The sequence below is a fragment of the Osmerus mordax genome, chromosome 20 (genome assembly GCF_038355195.1).
Source record: "Osmerus mordax isolate fOsmMor3 chromosome 20, fOsmMor3.pri, whole genome shotgun sequence".
Lineage (NCBI taxonomy): Eukaryota > Metazoa > Chordata > Actinopteri > Osmeriformes > Osmeridae > Osmerus > Osmerus mordax.
In genome coordinates, this window is record NC_090069.1 from 10,057,482 (window position 1) to 10,081,237 (window position 23,756).

A 23,756-nucleotide genomic window follows, 5' to 3' on the forward strand; every position below is an offset into this window, starting at 1 on the left:
GTTTAGCAAGGCGGTGAGAGAGGCTAAACGACTGTACTCAGAGAGACTGAAGCGTCAGTTCTCTGCTAACGACTCTGCTTCTGTCTGGAGAGGGCTCAGGCAGATTACCAACTACAAGCCCAGAGCCCCCCACTCCACTAACGACTCCCGCCTGGCCAACGACCTGAATGAGTTCTACTGTAGATTTGAAAGACAATTGGACTGTCCTGAACTACCCCTTCCCACCCACGAGGCCTCCTCCCTCACCCCCTCTACAGTGACAACTCTCTCCATTCAGGAGGATGAAGTTAACAGACTTTTCAAGAGGCAGAACCCCCACAAAGCAGCTGGGCCGGACTCTGTCTCTCCTGCCACCCTCAAGCACTGCGCTGACCAGCTGTCTCCGGTGTTCACCTACATCTTTAACACCTCCCTGGAGACATGCCATGTGCCAGCCTGTCTCAAGTCCTCCACCATCATCCCTGTGCCCAAAAAGCCAAGGCCAACAGGACTCAATGACTACAGACCCGTCGCCCTGACCTCTGTGGTAATGAAGTCTTTTGAGCGCCTTGTGCTGGCACACCTCAAAGCCATCACAAACCCTCTCCTGGACCCACTGCAGTTTGCCTACAGAGCCAACAGATCTGTGGATGACGCCGTTAACATGTCCCTCCACTTCACCCTACAGCACCTGGACTCACCAGCATCCTATGCCAGGATCCTGTTTGTGGACTTCAGCTCTGCCTTCAACACCATCATCCCTTCCCTGCTTCAGGACAAGCTCTCCCAGCTGAACGTGCCTGACTCCACCTGCAGATGGATCACAGACTTCCTGTCTGACAGGAAGCAGTGCGTTAAGCTGGGAACACAAGTCTCTGACTCCCGGATCTCCTCAGGGCTGCGTCCTTTCCCCTCTGCTCTTCTCCCTGTACACCAACAGCTGCACCTCCAGTCATCCGTCTGTCAAACTTCTGAAGTTTGCGGACAACACCACCCTCATTGGGCTCATCTCTGACGGGGATGAGTCTGACTATAGGTGGGAAGCTGACAACCTGGTGACCTGGTGTAGCCAGAACAACTTAGAGCTCAATGCTCTTAAGACAGTGGAGATGGTTGTGGACTTCAGGAAAAATACAGCCCCACTCACCCCCATCACCCTGTGCGACTCCCCAGTCAACACTGTGGAGTCCTTCCGCTTCCTGGGAACCATCCTCTCCCAGGACCTCAAGTGGGAACTGAACATCAGCTCCCTCACCAAAAAAGCACAACAGAGGATGTACTTCCTACGGCAGCTGAAGAAATTCAACCTGCCAAAGACAATGATGGTGCACTTCTACACAGCCATCATTGAGTCCATCCTCACCTCTTCCATCACCATCTGGTACGCTGCTGCCACTGCCAAGGACAAGAGCAGACTGCAGCGTATCATCCGCACTGCTGAGAAGGTGATCGGCTGCAATCTGCCTAGGTCCTGCACACCTCGAGGACCCTGAGGCGTGCGAGGAAGATTGTGGCCGACCCCTCCCACCCTGGTCACTCCCTGTTCCAGCTACTCCCCTCTGGCAGAAGGCTGCGGTCCACCAGGACCAAAACCTCACGCCATAAGAACAGTTTCTTTCCATCTGCAACTGGCCTCTTCAACAAGGCCAAGGATTCCCATTGACATTCATTCACTTATTTAACTATTATAAGCCCATCTAATGGCAATTCAGTATGCATAAGCCACTTTATCTCAGTATCCGATTGCACTATGTTGACCATTCACGCTGCTCATTCTATTCTTATTTTAATATATATTTTATATTTAAATTGTTGTATTCTTAGATTGTTTAGTTCTTAGAAATAGTTAAACATTTGTACTTTTACTTAATTTAAGATCTGTATATGTTTAGTGTTTTGCACCTCCCTGCCACAGTAAATTCGGTGTTTGTATAACATTCATGGCGAATAAACCGAATTCTGATTCTGATTTTATTTTCCACAAGTTAAGAAGGTTAAGAAACAGTTGACATTTCAAGGTGAAATTGCATGAAATTGTGCAAGTAATCAAAATTATGACAGGCCAATAGACTGTGCCTAGATTCGAACCTGTGACCTTGCACTTTGTAGGACACCATTTCAACCCATTGAGCTACCCTCAAGGATGACAATACATGGTCAGTTACTCTACAAAAAAAGGAAGCCGTTTTTCCTGTAGCATGGATTGTTCGATTAGTTTAAACATCTGTAATTCAATGATCTTTGACATATCAAGGTGAAATTGTGCATGGTTCTTCAGAACGATGTCATCCTGTTTAACTAAACAGATATTCAAATTTAAGACAGGCTCAAACACTTTGGCTGGATTCGAACCTACAACCTTATACTTTGCAGGTCAACGTCCCAGCCCATTAAGCTATTCTCAGTGTTGAATATTGTCATGTTCAGTTACTGTCTGAAAAAGGTAAGCTGTTTCTCCTGTGGTAAGCGTTGTTAGATTCATCCAAGGTTGAAACAGCTCTAATTCAAATTATATTTTGACATACCAAGGTGAAATTGTTTATGGTACTTCAGAGTGATGTCATCTTGAACCCTATTAGGTTTGAAAAACCATCATTCAAAATGACATTTGATTTAGTGACACAAACATATTGAGGCAATGTGTAAATTTACATAAGTACACCCCTTTCAGCCATTTTGTATTTGATTCAACTGTCTTAAGTAAAGTTTTTAGATACATCCATGATACACATCTGTTCAAAATTCCAAGTCAATTGGAGCTTTGGTTCAAGAGAAGAGGAATTGTTAAGGTTTTTTAATAGTACATTAATAGTACATTTACATTTAGCAGACGCTCTTATCCAGAGCGACTTACAGTAAGTACAGGGACATTCCCCCCAAGGCAAGTAGGGTGAAGTGCCTTGCCCAAGGACACAAACGTCATTTGGTTGGCATAGCCGGGAATCGAACTACAAACCTTCTGATTACTAGCCCGATTCCCTCACCGCTCAGCCACCTGACTCCCCAATTTGGTTTTCCCAAATTATCACTGTACAGGAAAATACATCATGGCGGACCTTATGGGTCCTTGAGGCTTTTTTGTTCCTCATGAAAAATGAGGCATGCACACCAAGATTCGGGAGAATTGGAGCAATGGGGTGGGAATGCCATCACTTTGAAAATTTTACACGCCCAAGTCAAATTTGAATTTGACTTGGGCGTGGCCTGTGGCACCCCCTATGGTCTGATGTGGCCCATATTTGGTGTGGGGGTACCCACTTGGATGTAGTATCAATGTGCCAAATTAGAAAATGTATGACCAGGGACTTTGAGATATTTAGGTGCAAGGAGAAGAAAAATAATAATAATAATAAAAACCAACAATAACAATAGGTTCCCTCCTACCGGAGGAACCCTAATAAGAATACCAACAATAACAATAGGTTCCCTCCTACCGGAGGAACCCTAATAAGAATAAGAATACTAACAAAAACAATAGGTTTCCTCCTGCTGGAGGAACCCTAAATATAGCTGCAAGCAGCAATGGCAGATTCCTCCAAAACATTGCGAACCATTGAAAAATGTATATTCTTCACAAATTGTCACTGCATAGAAAAATCCATGCTGCAGACTTGCCAATGGGATACCAAATCTGAAATGCAATACCATCCAGATCCACAAGGGCCTTTGCTTCAAGCCAAGGAGTGAATGGTGGGGGCTTGGTCAGCCCACCCATTCCAGAAAGCCTGGTACCCATAGGCGCTACAGGCCACGCCCTGACGCACAGATACAAGGCCTATGGGTGATGGTGGGCCATTTGTGGTGTGGTAGTTACTCATGGCCTATACTATCACTGTTTCAGGATTTGGAGAACTTTTTACCATTGCATACAATTTCAGAAATGCAATGACACCAAGGTCCTCTAGGGCCTATGCTGAAAATCAATGAGTTAGTGGGGGCTTGTTCAGCCCCAGAGCCATAGAAAAAGAGAGTTGTGAAACTTCCATAGACTCCCATTGTTATCGAGGAATGCAGAAGTAAAGCGTGTCACATGCGACCTGTAGTTCCAAACATTGTATTTTCCACCGTTCAACCCCATTCATTTCAGTGTCTCCGAAGCAAGTTAGCTAGTAAATTGATGAAAATCCAGCATTTTTTCATATTTCTACCACCACATATCAATTGTTATTAGTAGTATTTCATATAGCTAGCTTTAGATAAAGTTTATCGTAAGATTATAGCTTGTTAGATTCTAAATGCAGTTAGAGCTAGACTGTAGGTCTAGTATCTAATGTAAGCAACACTTTTACTGTAGCTAGCTAGAGAGTATGTTTATCATAGCCAGAAGATCACCGGATCACTACAAACAAAAGGAGTGGAAGAACACTGGACATATTGTACAATAAAATGTTTTATTGAATGCAATTGGTTGCCTTGTATATTCTGTTCTATTTACCAAACTCCTTTCTTGCCTTAAATTGCTGGTGATAATGGTTGGATTCAACTTGCATCAAGTACTACAAATATAAGTGTTGTTAATGTGGTAAATTGTAAGTGGCTGATGAATAAAAAAACATTTAACAAGTCCCATTTACTTCAACAGTCGAAGGTTAAACGTTAAGTGGAACAATATAGTCCTCATTAGGCTACTGTTTGGTATGTACAGTATGGTACAGTTGTTACAGTATGGTAGGTAGCATAGCTCTAGCTCTGCTTCACAATATTGCGTCATGTATTATCATTTAATGTAATATACATAACTGTTAATAAAGTATCAGACATATACATGATACAACACACCAGTAACCAATTGATATTATGTGTTAATATACCGAAAATGTCCGTGAATCGAGATGGTGCTGCTGTCTGTCCCGTCGAAAACCATTCAAACAGGTTCACAGCAGTGGGGTTTTTGAAACTACAGCGAGCTACCGGAACCACGTGAAAAAAAATCTCCAGCTTTTTTCCTCTGTGTTTCACTGGCAGTGAGTGTTCACAGTGTTGTATTTCACTTCATTCTACACCAAAAACGTCAGGGGTGACTGCTTTTTGTAGATACGAGTCTGTTGAAGATAGACAAAATCTCTGATTTCTTTAACCAAGCTTGTTTCATTCGTCATTTGCCTGAGAAAGCGACTTCCGTTAGCCAGCTGTATTGAAAACCATTCAAACAGGTTGACAGCAGTGGGGTTTTTGGAACTACAGCGAGCTACTTGAACCACGTGATCACGTGTTGGCGAGATCAAAGCGTGTCGCAACTCTCTTTTTCTATGGCTCTGGTCAGCCCACAATGTCCTGAAATGTTGTGTGTGCGTCTCGCCAAGCTCACGCGTGTATCAAGGGAACAGAATGTGTGTGAGAATTTGGAGGAGCAGAGGGAGAGAGGATAAAGCCCTAGCAATTAGCCAAGCATGTATATTTCAAATATTCACAAAAAATATACTTTTCATCTTACAGTCAACTTTTTCTCAGATTTGTGTACGAAACATTCTCAAGAGTCTTCATATGAACTTGTGATTGAATGAGAGTATCAGTTTTTGACTGGCTGATGTGTAAAGCATTATTTTAGCGTTAGCGATACATTTTATTTCCTTTAATTCAATCATTTTTGGAGATATGAAGTTGCCTCCGCACATGGTATCATTTTGTCGTGTCTTCTTCGTGTATGTACATTTACATTTAGTCATTTAGCAGACGCTCTTATCCAGAGCGACTTACAGTAATTACAGGGACATTCCCCCGAGGCAAGTAGGGTGAAGTGCCTTGCCCAAGGACACAACGTCAGTTGGCATGACCGGGAATCGAACTGGCAACCTTCGGATTACTAGCCCGATTCCCTCACCGCTCAGCCACCTGACTCCCCGTGTGTAACAGATCAAGTCCCTAGGTCAATGTGGTACTTATTTATGGACACATTAAACTAGTGCTGTCAGTTAAACGCGTTATTAACGGCGTTAACGCAAACCCATTTTAACAGCGTAAAATTTTCTATCGCAAGATTAACGTTCTTTTTGGCCTAGCAAACTTTGTCGTTTTTTTCACATGCTGTTGCAACAACTACTGACGTTAGAAAAACTACAACACCACACCGGATCTAGCTAGACCGGAAACAAAACAACAGGCACGCCGCACACACTTGTTTGAGCTTGCAAGCCGGCTAAATAGTAGTAGGCTAACAGTAAATTCCATGTTTGTATAACATACATGGCGAATAAACCGAATTCTGATTCTGATCTAGCTGCCGAATGTTCTACTGATTTCCCTATCCAGAAGACATCCATATGGATCATTTGGCAAGCGGCAGCTATTCTTACAATGCGGATTTAGTCATTATTAACTTTCAAAAAGAAAGGGAGAAGAGGATATGGATGGGGGGGAACTTACCCGTTGCCATAACAACAAGATTATCTCTCCTCTCCTTCATAACCGAGTGTATTACTTTCCATTGTACCCTGCAATATGAAGTGATGATCTCTGGTCAGGCAAAGAATACAGGGTCACAGAAACATGGCAAGCCACAAGATTATGTAGAAATATTGATATGTAGATACATGTGTTATGCTGACTTGCTTGTGTTGGGTTATGCTCATTTTAGATGGTGGTTATCTTCGGGTCATTCTGACCCATCAGTCATTGTGACCCACCGTCATATTGCGACAACTTTACAGCATACAAAAACAAAGTGAATCATTTTCTTTTAACCGTTGGGCTGTCTCAGACCCCCCACATTGCGAAGGTTAAAAGAAAATTATTTTTATTTGTTTTTGTATTGGGTAAAATTGAGTAAACACAGCGATGGTTCGTTATGAATCAGAATCAGAATGGGATTTATTCGCCATGAAAGTTTGCACAGACAAGGAATTTGCTATGGCAGGAAGGTGCATACAATAAACATATAGGGACCTAAAATTTAAATATGTGGACTATCTATACTAAGGGTACATAAACTACCAGTACTAAGTGGAATTAGAATTAAATAAAATATACAATAAAATAAAATATAAGTTGCCGTAATTTACAATATAAAAATACAAAAATACAAATATTACAAAAAATACAAATGTACAAGATACAATTTTGTAATGCAGTGCAAAAAGCAGTGTGTTTTAAGCAGGAAGTCATTAGAGTCAGTGTGGTCCCTTGGCCTTGTTGAAGAGGCCAACAGCGGAAGGGAAGAAACTGTTTTTGTGGCGTGAGGTATTGATCCTGATGGACCGCAGCCTTCTGTCGGAGGGGAGTGACTGAAACAGGGAGTGTCCAGGGTGGGAGGAGTCGGCCACAATCTTCCTCGCTTGCCTCAGGGTCCTCGAGGTGTGCAGGTCCTCGAGGGTAGGCAGATTGCAGCCAATCACCTTCTCAGCAGTGCGGATGATACGCTGCAGCCTGCTCTTGTCCTTGGCAGTGGCAGCAGCGTACCAGACGGTGATGGAGGAGGTGAGGATGGACTCAATGATGGCTGAGTAGAAGTGCACCATCATTGTCTTTGGCAGATTGAACTTCTTCAGCTGCCGAAGGAAGTACATCCTCTGTTGTGCTTTCTTGATGAGGGAGCTGATGTTCAGTTCCCACTTCAGGTCCTGGGAGAGGATAGTGCCCAGGAAGCGGAAGGACTCCACAGTGACTGGGGAGTCACACAGGGTGATGGGGGTGAGTGGGGCTGTGCTCTTCCTGAAGTCCACAACCATCTCCACTGTCTTAAGAGCATTGAGCTGTAAGTTGTTCTGGCTGCACCAGGTCACCAGGTTGGCCGCTTCCCACCTACAGTTAGGTCCATAAGTATTTGGACATTGACACAATTTTCATCATTTTGGCTCTGTATACCACCACAATGGATTTTAAATGAAACAATCAAGATGTGCTTTAAGTGCAGACTTTCAGCTTTAATTTCACGGTATTTACATCCAAATCAGGTGAACGGTCTAGGAATTACAACACATTTTATATGTGCCCCCCCCCCTTTTTAAGGGACCAAAAATAATTGGACAAACTAACATAATCCTAAATCTAATTGTCACTTTTAATACTTGGTTGCAAATCCTTTGCAGTCAATGACAGCCTGAAGTCTGGAACCCATAGACATCACCAGACGCTGGGTTTCGTCCCTGGTGATGCTCTGCCAGGCCTCTACTGCAACTGTCTTCAGTTCCTGCTTGTTCTTGGGGAATTTTCCCTTCAGTTGTGTCTTTAGTAAGTGAAATGCATGCTCAAGTGGATTTAGGTCAGGTGATTGACTTGGCCATTGCAGAACATTCCACTTCTTTGCCTTAAAAAACTCTTTGGTTGCTTTCGCAGTATGCTTCGGGTCATTGTCCATCTGCATCTTGAAGCGCCGTCCTATGAGTTCTGAAGCATTTGGCTGAATCTGAGCAGATAATATTGCCCGAAACACTTCAGAATTCATCCTACTGCTTTTGTCAGCAGTCACATCATCGATAAATACAAGGGAACCAGTTCCATTGGCAGCCATACATGCCCACGCCATAACACTACCTCCACCATGCTTCACTGATGAGATGGTATGCTTTGGATCATGAGCAGTTACTTCCCTTCTCCATACTCTTCTCTTCCCATCATTCTGGTACAAGTTGATCTTGGTCTCATCTGTCCATAGGATGTTGTTCCAGAACTGTACAGGCTCTTTTAGATGTTTTTTGGCAAACTCTAATCCTGTTTTTGAGACTCACCAATGGTTTACATCTTGTGGTGAACCCTCTGTATTTACTCTGGTGAAGTCTTCTCTTAATTGTTGACTTTGACACAGATACGCCTACCTCCAGGAGAGTGTTCTTGATCTGGCCAACTGTTGTGAAGGGGTTTTTCTTCACCAGGGAAAGAATTCTTCTGTCATCCACCACAGTTGTTTTCCGTGGTCTTCCGGGTCTTTTGGTGTTGCTGAGCTCACCAGTGCGTTCTTTCTTTTTAAGAATGTACCAAAAAGTTGATTTGGCCACACCTAATGTTTTTGCTATCTCTCTGATAGGTTTGTTTTGATTTTTCAGCCTAACGAAGGCTTGCTTCACTGATGGTGACAGCTCTTTGGACTTCATATTGAGAGTTGACAGCAACAGATTACAAACACAAATACCATACTTGAAATGAACTCTAGACCTTTTATCTGCTCCTTGTCAATGAAATAACGAACTCCCTTTATGAGGGAATAACATACACCTGGCCATGGAACAGCTGAGCAGCCAATTGTCCAATTACTTTTGGTCCCTTAAAAAGGGGGGGCCACATATAAAATGTATTGTAATTCCTACACCGTTCACCTGATTTGGATGTAAATACCCTGAAATTAAAGCTGAAAGTCTGCACTTAAAGGACATCTTGATTGTTTCATTTCAAATCCATTGTGGTGGTATACAGAGCCAAAATGATGAAAATTGTGTCAATGTCCAAATACTTATGGACCTAACTGTATACTCAAACTCGTCTCCACCAGAGATGAGCCCAATAAGGGTGGTGTCGTCCGCAAACTTCAGGAGTTTGACGGACGGATGACTGGAGGTGCAGCTGTTGGTGTACAGGGAGAAGAGCAGAGGAGAAAGGACGCAGCCCTGAGGTGATCCGGTGCTGATAGACCGGGAGTCAGAGAGTTCCCAGCTTAACGCACTGCTTCCTGTCAGACAGGAAGTCTGTGATCCACCTGCAGGTGGAAACAGGCACGTTCAGCTGGGAGAGCTTGTCCTGAAGCAGGGCGGGGATGATGGTATTGAAGGCAGAGCTGAAGTCCACAAACAGGATCCTGGCATAGGATGCTGGGGAGTCCAGGTGCTGTAGGGTGAAGTGGAGGGCCATGTTAACTGCATCGTCCGCAGACCTGTTGGCTCTGTAGGCAAACTGCAGGGGGTCCAGTAGAGGGTCTGTGATGGATTTAAGGTGTGCCAGCACCATGCGCTCGAAAGACTTCATTACCACAGAGGTCAGGGCGACGGGTCTGTAGTCATTATGTCCTGTTGGCCTTGGCTTTTTGGGCACAGGGATGATGGTGGAGGACTTGAGACAGGCTGGCACATGGCATGTCTCCAGGGAGGTGTTAAAGATGTAGGTGAACACCGGAGACAGCTGGTCAGCGCAGTGCTTGAGGGTGGTAGGAGAGACAGAGTCCGGCCCAGCTGCTTTGCGGGGATTCTGCCTGAATTCTGCCTGAAATTCTGTTAACTTCACCCTCCTGAATGGAGTCGTCACTGTAGAGGGGGGGAGGTGGGAGGCCTCCTGGGTGGGAAGGGGTAGTTCAGGACTGTCCAATTGTCTTTCAAATCTGCAGTAGAACTCATTCAGGTCGTTGGCCAGGCGGGAGTCGTTAGTGGAGTGGGGGGCTCTGGGCTTGTAGTTGGTAATCTGCCTGAGCCCTCTCCAGACAGAAGCAGAGTTGTTTGCAGAGAATTGGTGTTTTAGTCTCTCCGAGTACAGTCGTTTAGCCTCCCTCACCGCCTTGCTAAACCTGTTCTTCGACTCCTTGAAACTGTCTTTGTCCCCACTCCTAAACGCGGCCTCTTTCGCTGACCTTAACCTTCTGAGTTTAGCTGTAAACCAGGGTTTGTCGTTGTTGTAGCTCACCCTGGTGCGTGTTGGTATACAGCAGTCCTCACAGAAGCTGATGTATGATGTCACAGCCTCTGTGAGCTCATCCAGACTATTGGTAGCAGTCGTGAACATGTCCCAGTCAGTGCAGTCCAAGGACGCCCGCAGATCCTCCATAGCTTCACTGGTCCACTGTTTTGATGTCCTCACAGCAGGCTTACAGCGCTTTAGCTTCTGCCTGTATGCAGGAATCAGGTGGACCATGGCGTGGTCAGAGTGACCCAGTGCTGCTCGGGGGACCGCATGGTATGCTTTGCTAATTGTAGAGTAGCAGTGGTCCAAGGTGTTTCCTTCTCTGGTAGGGCATTTGAGGAATTGTCTATATTTTGGGAGTTCTTGAGTGAGATTGCCTTTGTTAAAGCCGCCTAGCACAATAACCAAGGAATCCGGATTTTCATGCTCCACACTCAGTATTTGGCTGGCGAGCACACGTTGAGCCTCGTTGACGCTAGCCTGCGGAGGCATGTAGACGCCAACCAGAATGAATGATGCAAACTCTCGTGGCGAGTAAAAAGATCTACAGTTAATAAAAAATGATTCCAGATCAGGAGAACAGTGCTGCAGAATAACTGTCACATCTTCACACCAGCCACTGTTAATGTAAAAACAAATACCACCGCCTCTCGTTTTGCCAGAGAGCACAGAGTCACGATCCACTCTCAGCAGTTTGAAACCTGCTAGCTGTAGCGCAGAGTCTGGGATTAGTTCACTCAGCCATATCTCCGTAAAGCACAAAACGGAAGATGAATGAAAGTCTCTGTTTTTCCACACCAGTAGCTGAAGTTCATCCAGTTTGTTGCTCAGTGAACACACGTTGGAGAGAAATATCCCTGTTAACGCTGTGCGTGCCCCACGCCGACGGAGTCGCCCCAGAGCACCGGCTCGTTTGCCTCTCCTACGACGCTTCGCTGCTAGGACAAAGCCGAGGGTGGCTTTGACTATAATTCCCACTAATTCTGCTGCTGGAAGCAGAAAAGTGGTAAATAAATCAACAGGAGTTGTAGTCCTGATTTTTAGAAGTACTTCTCTTGTTAGAGAACCCCGGAAATCTTGGCAGAACACTGAATTAACAGACATAACAAGACAAAAAAGAGTGCACCTAACGACCGAGGCAGCCTTCATCGGCGCCATCTTTCTTGAAGATCACATGAACCTTTGGGTCATGTGACCCGAAGGCAGCACAAGGGTTAAGAGAAATACTAAATTCACTTACGGCTTGAAACAACTGTGTCCAAAATTCATCTTCAGACATTTTATATGATCTGGATTTGGCTCTGGAAAGGAAGGATCTATAGGGGAGGGAGGTTGAAAGGGAGACAAAGAAAGATTAAGTAGTGACTTTGATCAAAATCACCAAACAAGCACACATATCTAGGACTTGATCTGACAAATTCAGTCAGTTAGATTCCATCCCTTCACAGCATAAACTGATTTATAGATAGATCATTTTATGTCAAATCTATGTAATGTAATATCTATAAATGACAATATTTTCTGTATCTAATTGAGTGAATTAACCCTCGTGCTGCCTTCGGGTCACATGACCCAAAGGTTCATAACGAACCATCGTTGTGTTTACCCAATTTTACCCAATACAAAAACAAATAAAAATAATTTTCTTTTAACCATTCCAATGTGGGGGGGTCTGAGACAGCCCGACAGTTAAAAGAAAATGCTTCACTTTGTTTTTGTATGAGGTAAATTTGTCGCAATACGACGGTGGGTCACAATGACTGATGGGTCAGAATGACCCGAAGATAACACAAGGGTTAAGAGTATGAAAGTTCTATGAATGTCCTTTCCGATGGTTAGACCATTGTCTTCAAAAAACTTTCAGTTATTTAGCTTTAACAGTTTAGTACCAAACTCTTCCTCCTCCTCTCTAATGACATCCTCCTCTTCCTCTGGAGAGGAAGAGGCTTCCTCAAGGTCTTTCTGTTCATCTTCCGTCTTCTTTTCTTCACGACTCAACTTCTCTGCTTCTTCCACACACTAAGGGGCAATACGACCATGAACTTTGACACAAACACCAGCAATACTTCATAACATATTTGCACTCAAAGGTGTCAAGAGTGGTTTTCAAGGTTAAATCGTGTGTTTTAAGATAAAACGTTCATCAAAGAAGAAATATCCATGATTCTGACATGGCTGAAGTTGGACAGAATCACCTGTAACATCTGGTTCTCCAGCTCCTCATCACTCGCCACATCATACAAGAGGTCGGCTGAGTTCTCCAGGGTATTCTTCTCCTGCGTCAGTGAGAAGAAAAAAGAGTTTGTTGACTGATTATTTTCAATGCTGGTGGACATTACCATCAACCAAATCCCTTGTACTGCAAATTACCTGTACATTTCACAGTTTTCAAACCTTAGATAACAAGCTGTGAATATAAGATCTTAATTTTATGCTCCCGCGCTTGTGTAACGCAGCTGTCAAATGGGCAACACTCCGGGCATTTAATATTTTTCATGTCACCTAAGGTCAGAATCAGAATCAGGTTTTATTCGCCATATATGTTTACACAAACACAGAATTTACTGTGGCCGGTAGGTGCAAACAATAAACATATACGGATCTACAATCAAAAAGTATAAAAGTACAGTAGTATAACTAATCCTAGGAACTAATAATAAAAACAATTTTAAAATTTAAAATTTAAATTATAAAATATTAATAATATATATATAAAATAAGAATATGAATGGGCAATACTGAAAATAAGGTGGCTTGTGCGTAGTGTAGTTAAATGTCAGTTGGAGTCCTTGGCCTTGTTGAAGAGGCCAGTAGCAGATGGAAAGAAACTGTTCTTGTGGCGTGAGGTTTTGATCCTGATGGACCGCAGCCTTCTGCCGCAGGGGAGTAGCTGGAACAGAGTGTCCAGGGTGGGAGAAGTCAGCCACAATCTTCCTCGCTCGCCTCAGGGTCCTCGAGGTGTGCAGGTCCTCGAGGGTAGGCAGATTGCAGCCAATCTCCTTCTCAGCAGCTCGGATGATACACTACAGTCTGCTATTGTCCTTGGCAATGGCAGCAGCGTAACAGACGGTGATGGAAGAGGTGAGGATGGACTCAATGATGGCTGTGTAGAAGTGCACCATAATTGTCTTTGGCAGATTGAATTTCAGCTGCCGTAGGAATTACATCCTCTGTTGTGCTTTCTTGGTGAGGGAGCTGATGTTCAGCTCCTACTTGAGGTCCTGGGAGGGGATAGTGCCCAGGAGGCGGAAGGACTCCACAGTGTTGACTGGGGAGTAGCACAGGGTGATGGGGGGTGAGTGGGGCTGTATTCTTCCTGAAGTCCACAACCATGTCCGCTGCCTTAACCCTTGTGTCATTGTGACCCACCGTCATATTGCGACAAATTTATTGCATACAAAACCAAAGTGAAGCATTTTCTTTTTACCGTTGGGCTGTCTCAGACCCCCCCCCCCCCCCCCCCCCCCCCCCCCATTGCAAAGGTTAAAAGAAAATTATTTTTATTTGTTTTTGTATTGGGTAAAATTGGGTAAACACAACAATGGTTCGTTATGAACCTTTGGGTCATGTGACCCGAGGGCAGCACAAGGGTTAAGAGCATTTAAGTTGTTCTGGCTGCACCAGGTCATCAGGTTGTCCGCTTCCCACCTGTAATCAGACTCGTCCCCGTCAGAGATGAGCCCAATGATTGGAGGTGCAGCTGTTGGTGTACAGGGAGAAGAGCAGAGAGGAAAGGACGCAGCCCTGAGGAGATCCGGTGCTGATGGACCGGGAGTCAGAGACGTGTGATCCCAGCTTAACGCACTGCTTCCTGTCAGACAGGAAGTCTGTGATCCACCTGCAGGTGGAGTCGGGCACTCTCAGCTGGGAGAGCTTGTCTTGAAGCAGCGCGGGGATGATGGTGTTGAAGGCAGAGCTGAAGTCCACAAACAGGATCCTGGCATAGGATGCTGGGGAGTCCAGGTGCTGTAGGGTGAAGTGGAGGGCCATGTTAACTGCATCGTCCACAGACCTGTTGGCTCTGTAGGCAAACTGCAGGGGGTACAGGAGGGGGTCTGTGATGGCTTTGAGGTGTGCCAGCACCAGGCGCTCAAAAGACTTCATTACCACAGAGGTCAGGGCGACGGGTCTGTAGTCATTAAGTCCTGTTGGCCTTGGCTTTTTGGGCACAGGGATGATGGTGGAGGACTTGAGACAGGCTGGCACATGGCATGTCTCCAGGGCATGTCTCCAGTGCTTGAGGGTGGGTGCGTAGATTCCGCAAAGTTAGCCCAAAGTATACATCGCAAGTTATGGGTCTGTTAGAAGGAAGAGAGGCGCATAAAAGCAGTGACGCTCCACCTCCCAAATGGCCTCTTAATTAAGGATTTCTTACATTTAGTCATTTAGCAGACGCTCTTATCCAGAGCGTGCAACAACATAATTTATTTCAAAACCACGATTCAAATACAGACCATCAATCAAGCACATTTATTTATGTCATCTATTAAACTAGTCTACAGTGCCCCTGATGCAGTCAGTGAGTAAGATGTCAGTGACACACTGATTTCTGGAATGATAGATAGATAGTACAGTGCCTGTGATGCAGGTGGTGATGGCTCAGTGGCTTTGATATTTTCTAATCACAATTGAAATTCTCAAAAGTACTTGTTCAACCTCCACATCATCTAGTCCCTTATGCACATCGTAAAAGCAATTTCTCAATCTTTTAAACAAATTACCAATGCTCTGGTACATTCATGCAAGTGATTATGTAGTCAACAATTGTCTACTGTTTCCTACATTATCATCGCATATGTCATGCCGATCAAAATGTATTATTAAGTTCTCTGTTAAATTGTCTTACCCCCACAAACATCTAGACATTAAGTTCACTACATAAGTCATTACATGCACAGCAGTTGAGCCAGCTGTTATAATTGTAGACCTAATTCACCATAGTGTGTACAGTTCTGCGTAAGTTTGTTCCCTATGTTTACATTAACATTTTTTCATATTTGCTGGACATTTGCTTTAGGAGTTGAATGTAAGTAAAACAGGACAATTCTGTACCTTGAAGTCCAGGGTGGACTGTTCTTCATGATCTTCTTCTTTTACTTGCATCTCCAGCATCTGAAGCTCATACTCTGAGATATCCAGAGACATGATGCCTTCTTTCTGCCAGTATGAGGCTTCTCTGACATTCTTTACTGGTTCATGAGCCTTGAACAGGTCTAGGTTAGACTGGTTTAGATCCACATCATCTCCATCCTGGGCACGTGTTCTGCTTGACTCAACTGATGGGCTACAACCAATCACCTCACTGCTTTCGGGGCCAAGAGGCAAGAGTTCTTGAGGTGAAGAACAAGCTGTGTTGTTGCTCTTCATTAGAATATCTTTTAGAGAGTTGACGCTGGCAGACATGTCTTCAACCAGCTTGGAAGCTCTAAAATGACAACATAACAGTAATGTTAGACTAAAAACTGGTAATTTACAAAAAGAAAATAAGTTTGAGTTGGATAGATAACATTTGTAAAGCAAACCTTTCCATGTCATTGACTTCATTATGAATACGGCCAGCTAAACTAGCCATTTCACTAGCCATTTGGGAAACCTTATCCTTGAGGCCAGACCTACAATTCTCAGCTCCTTTAATGGAACCACCCAAACCCACACACAAAACACACGCACAAACCAAATACTTTGAATTAGCATATTGTTGTACCAAGAGCAGCTCATATACAACATTAAAAATCACACTAATCAAACAGGATACTCACCTAGATCCCAATTGAGCAGTTTGTTATAAATGATCAAACCAGCCTGAGTTTAAAATAAAATACAGAAAATAAATAGAGACTTAAATTTCCAGGTAAACAACTATGGGTTTGTACACAATCCTTATACATTCTACCAGGGGCGGACTGGCCATCGGGGATACCGGGAGAATCCCCGGTGGGCCGACGGGATTGGGAAGGTCCAAAATACCGGCCCACTTCCATCACCAACCGGCCCTCCCTTTGACATCGCCGGCGCCTCCAACTATTTTCCATATTACACAGCTTGAACACGTATAAATTGCTCTAAGACCTTAAGTAGTCTACAATCGCTGACTGAGTTTTATACTCCTCCTCGCGATTTGTATTTAACACTCACGGTGCCTATTTTCCTGAAATTTTCTGAAGTGTCTTCTGAAATATGTTCTTATGGACACTTTGGAAGTTCAACGTAAGAAATTAAACACATATCATGTAATTTTTTTGTAATCATCCAAAACAATGTTAAGTGTATGGGTATTTTTCCAAGTAGCCCAATGACTGGTCGATACGTGCGATACATTGAGTGGGCAACGCGCCATGTACTGAGTGAGTGGGCCGGTCTGACAGTAACTCCCGGGCCACTTTTTTCCCCCAGTCCGCCCCTGCATTCTACTTTACATGAAACCCATGTACACACTCACATAAGCATCTGTGGCAGCGTATCTTTTCTGGTCCTCAGAGAGATGGAAGTTATTCCAATTGCTGCAGCGAACATGTTTACTTTTGAAGAGCTTCTTCCTGAAAAGGTGCATAACGAGCCCAGCCAGACTCCACTTCTCCACACATCTTAGCTGTAGCATAAAATGAAGGTAGTGTCAAAGAAGAAGGGCTATGAACCTTCTGTTTCTGTAGCACAGATTGGTTGGCCTTACTTTTTCATTTCCTAAATCTCCCAGCTCCACAAAGTTTGTCATTTTGATACTGAAGTCGGACAGTAACTTCCACATGTCTCCCTCGATTCCCACGCCAACTTTTATTACAGACTCATCCTCCAGCAACAACTTCAGACCAGTTGGAAATCCTGCAATAGTGTTTAATCGCCATTGGTATGACATTATTTCAGTTACATACTGTGCAGTGTGAATGTCTCTGTTGATATGCAGAGCAATGCACTGGGCAAATACTATGATCATCAACAGATAAAAGTGGTAACATTTGATGGAGGGGAAAGCAAAATACATTTCCATTGCGGACTGTACCTGTCATTGAACAGAGATGAAAGAGGTAGCATTTCTCCTCTGAGGTACACAGCTGGACCAATGCAACTTTCTTCTGTCCCTTGAGGAAGCAAGGTGGCCATTCTATATCAAATCCTATGGCAGAACTGGGCTCTAGACCAGCCCTAGGGACAAACAAGGAGGCTTTTAACTAATGAGAGACTGAAATAGACAGCTGACTAATAATGTAGTCCTACTTTCTGAAAATGGTAGTATATTGAGAACAGTGAACAAACACCCTGATAAATATTGAAAGCAATTCAGTGTGTCGATTTAGGACAGTGACTTTTCATGCCAGTCTTGGCCTGTCTGGCTGCATAGCAATTCTGCAGATTACCTTAAATCCTGCGACAAAAACAAACAGTCATTCTTCTCATGACTGTATATGACTGTGCCAGTAAACTCCAGATAAGGGAGATCCTCGTCTGTGACATTTCTCTTATGGAATCCTGATTGAGCCTATTGAAGCAAAAAAAAAAAAAAGAATGTTCAGGCTGTGTTTGAGAGGGAAGGCCTATACTACACTTTAAACTCCTTGTTGTGTTGAGGGATGTATGGAAATATACATCCATTCATTATTGCTAATCATGAAATATAATTCTTTGTTCTTTGAACAGAAATTCACACACAACCAGGGCCGGGGTGGGTAATCGGGAGAATTCCCGGTGGGCCGTTTCACTTTTGGGCTGGTCGAGGATTTTTTGTTGTTGACATTTGTCACGTTAGTCTATCTTCTCTTAAAGTAGGCTACACACATTTCACATTCAGACACCTCAACCTCTACATGGGTTGTACCATGTGAGGGAGTTCTCCCCTCCCAAATAGAGTTGGCTGGGTCCATAGCCCGTCTTTTCCAAAAAGTCTAAAATTCTAAAATTACCCAATGCAACCAATTATTATTCAGCAGAATAGCTTACAGAAGGTGCTATACGCACACAAAACAAGCTGCACTAAAATAGGTTGTGTAAAACAGTGCGTTCACTGCGTTGGTAATGGTATATATTTGAATATGATCCTTCTCTGCTCAGGTGCTTGGGTAAACTTAGGCAAATGAGTGAGCCACAGTGAATTGGAAGATTACCACACCTAGATAGATCCGCCTCAAACTGCTATTGGCTAGGATGCAGGGAACAATAGATACTAAAGTTCATACTGTAATATTTCCAATTGTTATAGATCACACCACACCAAAACACATGTCTGATGGAGGACACAAGTAAGTACATCTTTTTACCTGTTTGAGAGCAGGAATTTCATTATTTGACATCCACTCTGGTAAATTCCGGTCTGTCATGACTTGGTTTCTATAATCTTCCAGCGACAAATTCCTCTGTAATAATGACAGATTTTATGTATTCATCTACATGAGCAAAAATCTATTTTGTTCTGTCAATTTTCAACAACACCAAGACGAGTCACGTGACGCTTTTTACTTGGTCGTTCAGTCATTGCAAGATAAGTAGGCCTAGTCTAATGAAACTCTATCTGACGACACATTAAACATCAATCGTAATGTTCGTTTGCAATACCTTGCAATGCCAGGAAATAGTAAAAAAAAAAGTTAATATATTGTTTGGTTATCCTCGATCGTCGCTACGCTTTCATGGTTCAGTATTCCAAACAGCTGGCGTGGTATCAGTTTGCATACTTCTGGAGATCAATAAATCGGAGTAGAATGGTTGTTAGATTCTGTAGCTGGCTACGCATCTGGCCAGCATTGCTTTCACAGTTGTCATGCCATGTGGCTTGGCGGACATCGAGTTACAAACTGGCTGATTAAAATTATCATAATGTTAAGATAGTACAAACTAACTTTCAGAAAGATTAGATCTAGGCTACAGTATGTCTGTCCACAACTCCCGCTGTATTTTTCTTTGGTGGTGTTTTTCTGGGTGGACAAATACTGCCGCAACTGTTTCGGAGGGCAAATTGCATGTCTATTTCCTCTACGATCGATCTATATTCAAATTAATATTTGAGGAATTACGTAAAACAGACAGATATAAATAATTGTGAAAATGTGTAGATAAAGCAAGGTACAACACGGGTAATAATAAAAGACGCTGAACACGCGCACAACACCAGTCCCGTATGTTACGCTGATTGGAGCTGCATTTAAAAACTATAGCCAACCCTACTTGTAACAGCAACAAAACAGGAAATAGGGGTTATGCCAAAGCCTGTTTAAGCAGAGCCTGCCCACTCCCTAATAAGTATGGAGTCAAATTAGGGTCAATAATAATTTGCAGTCGCAGAAAAAGATTCGCAGGCGCAGAAAACGTATAAATAATAATAATATAATAATAATATTAGTTTTACAGTAGTATCAAGTAGATCAACATATATATATTAAAAATGATTGTGGTCACAAAGTTACTTTGAGAGAATGCATGTAAACATTATCAGTTACATCAACAGTCCATGAGTGGAAAACAAATACTTGTAACATGTTCCCAGTACTACTAACACACATTACTGGATTATACAACACGTATGGGACAAAAGTCTATTTATATTCGGTACAGAAGCGCAATACACCAAGCTGGCTGAATATACACTGGAGCCAGAGACTGAGCTTGCGGGTCGGCATCTGCCTATGGTCAGAACGTCTCGTGGATGGTTCAACAACATTCAAATTCTGTTAACGTTATTCTTCGCAGTTGTTGGTGGATTACAGAGAAACAAGACGTACAGTATAGACCTAGACAATATATTGTACACAACAGTATTAGGCTATATCACAACACAGTATCACATCGAAATAAAAAGGCATCTTTACCTGTTGGTGTTTTTTACATTATGAATTTCATTACGCTTCTTTGGTGAGACCTCTAGGTACCCTGTTAGCGTTAGCCATCAATACATTAATTTTCCAACATGAAATGCACAGTTTTACAGGTTTGTGTGTACACTTTAAAGTATAAACTCAGTACATTCTTGAAAGCAAATTTAGATTATGAAATTGGGCTACATGTTTGACAGTGGGTAACATTGAGAATAATTTTCGACAATCTTACAAACGTTGTTAGTGTGAGGAAGATCTCGAAGCGTTTAGTCAACCTTTGTGTGTCCATATGTGCTGCGGTCGGTGATCAGCATTCTGATTGGCTACTCAACAAGCAACGTGCTGATAGGACACCTTTTTGACCCGATTTTGACACGGCAAAAGATTTGCAGGAGCAGAAAACGATTAGCAGGAGCAGAAAACGATTAGCAGGAGCAGAACAAGATTTGCAGGAGCAGAAAACGATTTGCAGGAGCAGAAAACAATTTGCAGGAGCAGAACAAGATCTGTAGGAGCACAAAAAGATTTGCATCCGTAAAAAAAAGTTTGTCAAAAATTATTCCCATGATACAACACTTTTTTACGGATGCAAAACTATTTCTGCTCCTGCAAATCGTTTTCTGCTCCTGAAAATCGTTTTCTGCTCCTGCTAATCGTTTTCTGCGACTGCGAATCTTTTTCTGCAACTGCTAATTGGGTGTGCTCAAGCTTCGGCGAGAGCACAACCTTTGTTCTCTCACATATATATTATTATTATTATTATTTTTATTTCTTTTTGCCCCCCTAAAACTCAGTAAATACTTGGCCTACATAGACAACGTAGGTGTCAAAAGTTTCGTCTTGGTAGCGATTGAGTTGCTTCTATTGGAATTTACGTTCCGTTGCATGGTTTAAGCTTAAATTAAGTTTTTGTGGCGAAAAGTGAAGCTAACGGTGGCTAATTTGCTAGCCACAGTCACTGACGTTACTAACGTCACTGCGTCACTAACGTCACGAAAACACGCGTGACTACCTTTGCCAGAACATTCGTTTAGCATCTGTTAACTTGGGGGATAGCTAGGCTAACTATAGCTTTACTGCAAGGCAGCTGCAGAAACGCCACAAGAAAAGAGGCCAGGGTGATAACTATTTACTCATTTTACTTTGTGATATGACACACAATTGTGATGTGTAATGTACAATATAAGCTGATATTATTAAGGAAGTACATCTACTTTCGGAAACAGTAGTCTACTATTTCACTGAAGTATTAGCATCATGACATTAGCCTGTGTTTCCCGGGCAACACATACTACAGTGGTCTATGATGTAGCGTTATCTGTTTTCAATCGTTAAAATAAACATTCCTCACATATACATTTTCGTTGTAGGATTTATTCTGACATTAGAAACCGATTTGTTGGTGAAATTACCATTACCTGTGGTTTCAAACCAGTGTAGCTCACTGCAACGCTGTAGCTTACGCGAGACACACTACAAAAACATCTAGCTACAGTACACAGCTGTTTAGGAAGTCAAACGGCGACAGAAAATGTTCGGCACTCCCCTTACTTAAATCAAAAGTCTATCTAACTACTAACCTGAACTTCATTGCCACAGCCTAAACGTTGTCAATCTGTTCATGAAAATAATTAATTTCAGCCTAAACCGTACAACGGAACGTTTAATCGAATTCAACCAACGCAATCGCTACCAAGACGAACACAGCAGTAGTCTACTACTGTACCGTAGTAGTACAATTTACCGGGGCAGCTTCTCAACACAGGGCTATATCGCATTTTGCGTTGTTACTGACAATGATCGCTACCAGTGAGCTTTTTATGAATGAGCAATTTTCCACTAAATAAATGTCAAGCTTATTTACGTTTTGGGGGGCATATTTTCAGTTAGCAGATGGTACCGTTTGAATTGCGATTCCATCTTCTACTGCCGGGTAACGTCGTAGAATAATCTTCAAAGGGGTTGTTTATTCATGAATGAATGCAATATGAGTAGGCTAAATGCCTGAAAATATCATGAGAAGAGAAAAACTTAAAATGACGTTTAAATCATAGAGATTAGGTCAATTTTTACACCGGTCTGCAATAATGTCACGAAAACACGCGTGACTACCTTTGGCAGAACATTCGTTTGGCATCTGTTAACTTGGGGGATAGCTAGGCTAACTATAGCTTTACTGCAAGGCAGCTGCAGAAACGCCACAAACAAAGAGGCCAGGGTGATAAATATTTACTCATTTTACTTTGTGATATGACACACAATTGTGATGTGTAATGTACAATATAAGCTGATATTATTAAGGAAGTACATCTACTTTCGGAAACAGTAGTCTACTATTTCACTGACATATTAGCATCATGACATTAGCCTGTGTTGCCCGGGCAACACATACTACAGTGGTCTATGATGTATCTGTTTTCAATCGTTAAAATAAACATTCCTCACATATACATTTTCGTTGTAGGATTTATTCTGACATTAGTAAACGATTTGTTGGTGAAATTACCATTACCTGTGGTTTCAAACCAGTGTAGCTCACTGCAACGCTGTAGCCTACTGTACCCGAGACACTAGTGTGAGTAGCTAACAACAACTCCTCAGCTGTTTAAGTCAAACGGCAACAGAACATGTTCGGCACTCCCCTTACTCAAAAGTCTTTCAGTAGGGAAACTATCTGACTACTAACCTGAACTTCATTGCCACAGCCTAAACTTTGTCAATCTGTTCATGAAAATAATTAATTTCAGCCTAAACCGTACAACGGAACGTTTAATCGAATTCAACCAACGCAATCGCTATCAAGACGAACACAGCAGTAGTCTACTAGTAGTACTGTACTGTAGTAGTAGAATTTACCGGGCAGCTTCTCCACACAGGGCTATATCGCATTTTGAGTTGTTACTGACAATGATCGCTACCAGTGAGCTTTTTATGAATGAGCTATTTTCCACTAAATAAATGTCAAGCTTATTTACGTTTTTGGGGGCATATTTTCAGTTAGCAGATGGTACTGTTTGAATCGCGATTCTATCTTCTGCCGGTAAAGTCGTAGAATAATCTTCAAAGGGGGTTCTTTATTAATGAATGAATGCAATATGAGTAGGCTAAATGCCTGAAAATATCACGATAAGGGACAACTTAAAAGGACGTTTAAGTCATAGAGATTAGGTCCATTTGTACACCGGTCTGCCAAATGTATTCGTTTTGATTCAGCCTGTCAGCTGCCTCTTGCAGGGGAAATGAGAAGACGTCATATTTCATTCTACACTTCACTCGTATTTTGAGTTGTAAATGAGCAGCAAAAAAAAGATGCTTTTAAATCTATGTAATCTTTATAAATAATAAGTAGGCCCGATGCATTTTTATATAAAATATACAGACCCCTGTGCAACCGACGCAAGCAAGCACACCCTACAATTTCCCCAGAAATTGTATCCTCTC

General features: G+C 42.8%; 1 protein-coding gene across 8 annotated transcripts in view; it reads right to left on the reverse strand.

Annotated features, from left to right (window-relative positions):
* Positions 1–23,756, reverse strand: part of wrn (WRN RecQ like helicase) — a 94,404-nt gene that overhangs the window by 51,188 nt on the left and 19,460 nt on the right. For 4 of the 8 annotated variants that reach the window (XM_067258025.1, XM_067258020.1, XM_067258026.1 and 1 more), the window contains exons 1-13: positions 19,060–19,624; positions 18,765–18,860; positions 17,868–17,989; positions 17,513–17,655; positions 17,186–17,334; positions 16,955–17,104; positions 16,275–16,317; positions 16,038–16,143; positions 15,568–15,940; positions 12,711–12,791; positions 12,405–12,534; positions 11,756–11,831; positions 6,343–6,410 (exon numbers count right to left, since the gene is read on the reverse strand). In XM_067258025.1, the coding sequence (XP_067114126.1) occupies positions 6,343–6,410; positions 11,756–11,831; positions 12,405–12,534; positions 12,711–12,791; positions 15,568–15,940; positions 16,038–16,143; positions 16,275–16,317; positions 16,955–17,104; positions 17,186–17,334; positions 17,513–17,655; positions 17,868–17,989; positions 18,765–18,824 (1,501 nt within the window). In that variant the 5' untranslated portion in view covers positions 18,825–18,860; positions 19,060–19,624. Of the gene's footprint in view, positions 1–6,342; positions 6,411–11,755; positions 11,832–12,404; positions 12,535–12,710; positions 12,792–15,567; positions 15,941–16,037; positions 16,144–16,274; positions 16,318–16,954; positions 17,105–17,185; positions 17,335–17,512; positions 17,656–17,867; positions 17,990–18,764; positions 18,861–19,059; positions 19,625–23,756 lie in introns of those variants that run through there. The other 4 variants (XM_067258022.1, XM_067258023.1, XM_067258024.1 and 1 more) reach the window with 4 other exon arrangements.